At 45.7% G+C, this 4,563-nt stretch overlaps 1 protein-coding gene across 1 annotated transcript in view; it reads right to left on the bottom strand.

Moving 5' to 3' along the window:
- Window positions 1–160: 160 nt before the first annotated feature.
- Window positions 161–4,563, bottom strand: part of LOC118340211 (coiled-coil domain-containing protein 136-like) — a 5,287-nt gene continuing 884 nt past the window's right edge. The window contains exons 2-7 of the mRNA XM_035678075.1: window positions 4,466–4,540; window positions 3,744–4,046; window positions 3,508–3,622; window positions 2,880–3,159; window positions 2,594–2,728; window positions 161–707 (exon numbers count right to left, since the gene is read on the bottom strand). Of these exons, the coding sequence (XP_035533968.1) occupies window positions 603–707; window positions 2,594–2,728; window positions 2,880–3,159; window positions 3,508–3,622; window positions 3,744–4,046; window positions 4,466–4,540 (1,013 nt within the window). The 3' untranslated portion in view covers window positions 161–602. The remainder of the gene's footprint in view (window positions 708–2,593; window positions 2,729–2,879; window positions 3,160–3,507; window positions 3,623–3,743; window positions 4,047–4,465; window positions 4,541–4,563) is intronic.

Genomic DNA, 4,563 nt, shown 5'->3' with positions numbered 1-4,563 from the left:
GCAGCGACAGGAGAGGAAGAGGAGGAAGAGGAGCCAGTTTGTAGCCAGTTAATTAGTCAGTAACTGTTAACGTTATCCATCATCCATCGTATCGATCAGCCAGGATTAGTTTCAGTGAAGTTGGAAGTTATTTATTCAGTGTGTTGAACAAGCAGACTGTGTGGTGTTACACTGTGTTGCTGCTTGTTCGGATTCACAATCATTACTACTGGTTAACAGATTATAATCAATATAATTCAGAAACATTTGAGAATTAGTCGACTAGGACAATCTTCAGTCGGGGCAGCTCTATATCTGGTATCGGTTGTTGTCAGGCGGTAAAGTTGCATCGAGAGTACAAAGATACAAACGACAGTTGTTGTTGAGAGGATACAGAAGGACTCTGACTTTAATTGGACCACATCTTGGTCTGAGGCCTTTAAATTAAATGAGGTCATTAATCTGCGATAGATTAAACTCATAGAAATCAGTCCATACAAACAAGGAACAACTCCTGTACAACAGTTAGCTGGGATGTAACCCCACAGTTCAGCTGCTCTCGGATGCTAAAAGAAGCAGAGCGTCTGGTAGAGAAAGAAGGGCGTGGCCATACCTGGTCCCCTCTAGGACGCCAGCTCCTCCCACCAGCACCAAATCAAGGCCACTATTACAATCATTCCTATGAAGGGGATGGAGAGAACAGGGGGCTCAGACGGACGAGTGCAGTTCTGGGGAAAAGACAAAAGGTAGGAGTGTAGGGAGGCATGGAGAGATTGGTGTGGTAGAGAAAATAAAACCATAAAATAATCCGAATAATAAAATCAGAACGTGTCGGGAAGAAAGAGTGAGCGTGGAGCAAAATAATGGACAGAAAAATAGAAACAGATCGACAGGCAGCATCAAAAAACATCAAATTTATACAGAATTTGATTTGGTTGATCGTGTAAAGTTCGTGTGAAACGAAGGTTACAGATAAAAACGATGGAAGAAAGAGAGGAAACAGGAAGAGCACGCGTTTAGAGGACGACATCAAAGATGGTTAAAGACGAGATGGAGAGTTCTGACCAGAGTAAAGTTAACAACATCCACTTCCTGTCGTTTAAAGATCTCTGCCTTCAGCATTGGCAGCACTGCATTGTGGGTAACGGGTTAACCACGAGATAAACTACAACTATGGGGAAAGAAAATGTGAGAGAATGATTTAATGGAGAGGAGCAGAGGTTGGACCGACTCAAGAGCACAATCCCCAGTTTAGTCTCAAGTCCCATGTCAAGCTCCAAGCCTGGTCCCACATCGAGACAGAGGCGAGTCTCAAGTCCAGTCTCAGTGGGGGCCAGACCCACGTTAAGTCTTCAGCTGTGATACTCAAGTCCTGAGTTGAGCTACCACATCAAGACAGGTCAGTCCCCAGTCTCAAGTCAATCCCAAGTCAAGAAAGTGAACCCAATCTGGTCTCGAATGCTGATATTAAAGTAGTGGTGAGTCCAAAGTAAAGTTCCAGTTCAAGTCTCGGGCAGGTCTTATGTCAAGTGTCGACACTATCAAACCAAGATAGGTAGGATCCATGTTTAGACTCAAGTCTTAACATTCAGTCAAGTTCTAAAAGTTTCAAAGAACTCTAGTCTAGTCTCAAGCTCTCTCAAGTCAAGAAAGTCAAAATCAAAGTCCCAAATCAGTTAAGTCTCCAGTCCAGGACTAAGTCTTAACATTAACTCAATCCAACTCTAAGTCACGCAAGTAAAATTTGGTCTCAAAACTCGAGTCCTATGTGCAGTTTCAGGTTTGTTCAGGTTCTCATTAGTTGGGGATCAGTTCTCGGCTCTGTTATTGGGGGGCAACTCGTAGTTTAAGTCTTGGGGCTCAAGTCTCAGTGAAGTAGAAGCCTTTGGTGATCAGGGTTGGTACAGTTTGGGTTTTCTAACCGGTGCCTGAACCGACTTTAAAAACAAACAAGCACTAAATGACAGTTGATGTTAAATAACATTAAACTAACAACTTCAGGGTTGGGTACTGAAACCCTGTAAGACCAGGATCTACCGGACCGAATTATAATGATGGTATTTAAATACTTTAAGCTGAGTCCATCAGTAGAGTCTGAATGGGTGTTTGAGTCGGTTCCTCTGGAGAGCAGTGAGTGAATCAGAATCCAAACTGTGTTTGAATCTTTAAGGAGATGATCAGATCAATCAGTTGGACCTTCACTGTCAGTTACGCCTCACTGCTTTCTTTCTGTCTGATAGCTGAATGAACCTCTAACTCCCTGGAGGCTGAGCGGAGGAGAGAGCACAAACAGACAGATGACGGAAACAAACTGCCCAGCAGCCACAGAAGAAAAAGAAAACCAGCCACATGAGCAGAGCTACAGACGCCGCAAACCAGGAAGCACAATGACAGATGAGGCAACCAGCGAGCGTCAGCTGCGCCGCCGCCGACCCACATGCACACAGACGGACACACTTCATGGTACAAATCATGGATCGGAAGGATTTCGTCGAATAGGTTCCAGGGTGTGTTGGTCGAGACTTTCACCCTGAATGTTACCTGATACCTGATCTGATAAAATCAGGAATCATACAGGTGAACCAAACAGAGCCGTTGACCTTTGACCTCTCACCTGTGACTTCCTGGCCTTCAGTTTCTGTAGCTCGGCCTTGCAGCGCTGCAGTTCCTGCTCCAGCTCCACTCGCTCCCGCTGGCTGCTGTCGTACAGCTGCTGAAGCTCCAGCAGGTCGTCCTTCAGACCGTCGCACTGACAGAGAGACAGGTTGAAGCTCACTGACTCTATCTAAAATATAATCTAAAATATAATCTAAAATATAATCTAATATATAATCTATAATCTATATAATCTATAATCTATATATAATCTATATAATCTATATATCTGATTCGTTCATTACCTCTCTCTGAACTTTGTGAGCCGTCTCTTCAGTTTCTCTCAGCTGGACCTTCAGCACGCTGCAGACCTCTTCCTCCTCCTGGACCACCGAGGAGTCTGGATCCACCGAGGAGTCCGGATCCACCGAGAAGTCCGGATCCACCGAGGAGTCCAGATCTACCGAGGAGACCGGGTCCTTGGGGGGTCCAGACTGAGACAGGCTGATGTAAGAGTCGGCCTTCACCTCCTGCACGCGCTCAGTGTCGCCCTCCGCTCTGACTGCCAGGTACACATCATTAGACCTGCTGACAGGTAGTCCTCATGAGACGCTATTGATCCGTGTGGACCCTGTACTGATCTGTGTGGACCCTGTACTGATCCGTGTGGACCCTGTATTGATCTGTTGACCCTGTATTGATCTGTTGACCCTGCATTGATCTGTTGACCCTGTATTGATCTGTTGACCCTGCATTGATCTGTGTGGACCCTGTATTGATCTGTGGACCCTGTATTGATCTGTGTGGACCCTGTATCGATCTGTGGACCCTGTATTGATCTGTGTGGACCCTGTATCGATCTGTGTAGACCTGTAACAGAGGTGTTATTGATCTGTGGATGCAGGTTGATTGACAGCTGGCTGGACCACTCACGTGTCTCGTTGCTGCAGTTGCTCCACTTTGTTGATCAGGTCTGAGTTGAGGTTGCAGAGAGTCTGACGCTCATCCATCAGAGAGACCAGCTCCTCCTGCAGCTGACTCACACCGGCTGCACTCATTGATTATTGATTGTTGATGGTGCAGAGGAGAGGAGAGGGTTAATCACTAACAGATATTACATCACCAACAGCAGTTATATTTTAGGAACATGTACGGAGGCTCGGAGATACCGTGGGCTGCGGTGTTGTGGTCGTTGTGGCTTTTCATGCTGATCTCGGCTCTCAGGGAGGTGACCTCCAGCTCGTACTCCTGCGCCGTGGCATGGAGGCGCTGCAGTTCGGCCCGCAGCCGACACAGCTCCTCCTGCAGGGAAGCGATGTCATTCTCCCTCTCGCCCGCCGCCTCCTCTGCCGCCTGCTGCAGCACCAGCACCTCCTCCTGGGCCGAACGGAGCTCCTCCTGCACCTCCTCCAGCTCGCTCTCCTTCTCCTCCTCCAGGCTGTCCATCTCCTCCTGCACCGACCGCAGCTGAGCTGTAGGAGGAGGTGCAGCACATTTCAGATATTCACATTTATATTTTAAATGAGGACATTTTGGAAAGTTATACATTTTTTTGCAAATTCAAATTTTTTCAACGTTTTGGACATTTTTGGAAAAAAACTACATTTTCAGAAAGTTTTATAATTCAGGGCATTTGTTGGAATATGAAAACTTAAAAGTGAAGATGATTCAGTTTTCAAAAATTTAAATTTAAATAAACAATTTATTTGTGGAAGATAATTTACACAATATTAAAGTATTTACAGTGTTTACTGTAGTTTTACAGAGTGAAGTTACTTTAATATTGTGATACTGGAATTACTATCTGTATAATTTAACAGGAACACTGAACAACTGATTCCAGTTGTGATTAATCGATCAGTGATCGGTTATAAATAACAAGCGTCGGTACCTTGCAGTCTCTGGATCTGTCTGGTGAAACTCTCGGCCTGGTGAGCGCTCGCCAGCCGCTCGTCTTCTAACAGACCTGAGATCAGAAGGTCAAACACA

This window comes from Morone saxatilis, unplaced genomic scaffold, assembly GCF_004916995.1.
Source record: "Morone saxatilis isolate NCDOM2014 unplaced genomic scaffold, NCSU_SB_2.0 Contig10, whole genome shotgun sequence".
NCBI lineage: Eukaryota > Metazoa > Chordata > Actinopteri > Moronidae > Morone > Morone saxatilis.
The sequence above is the reverse complement of the archived record's forward strand: the minus strand, read 5'-3'. Positions and strand labels throughout refer to the sequence as shown.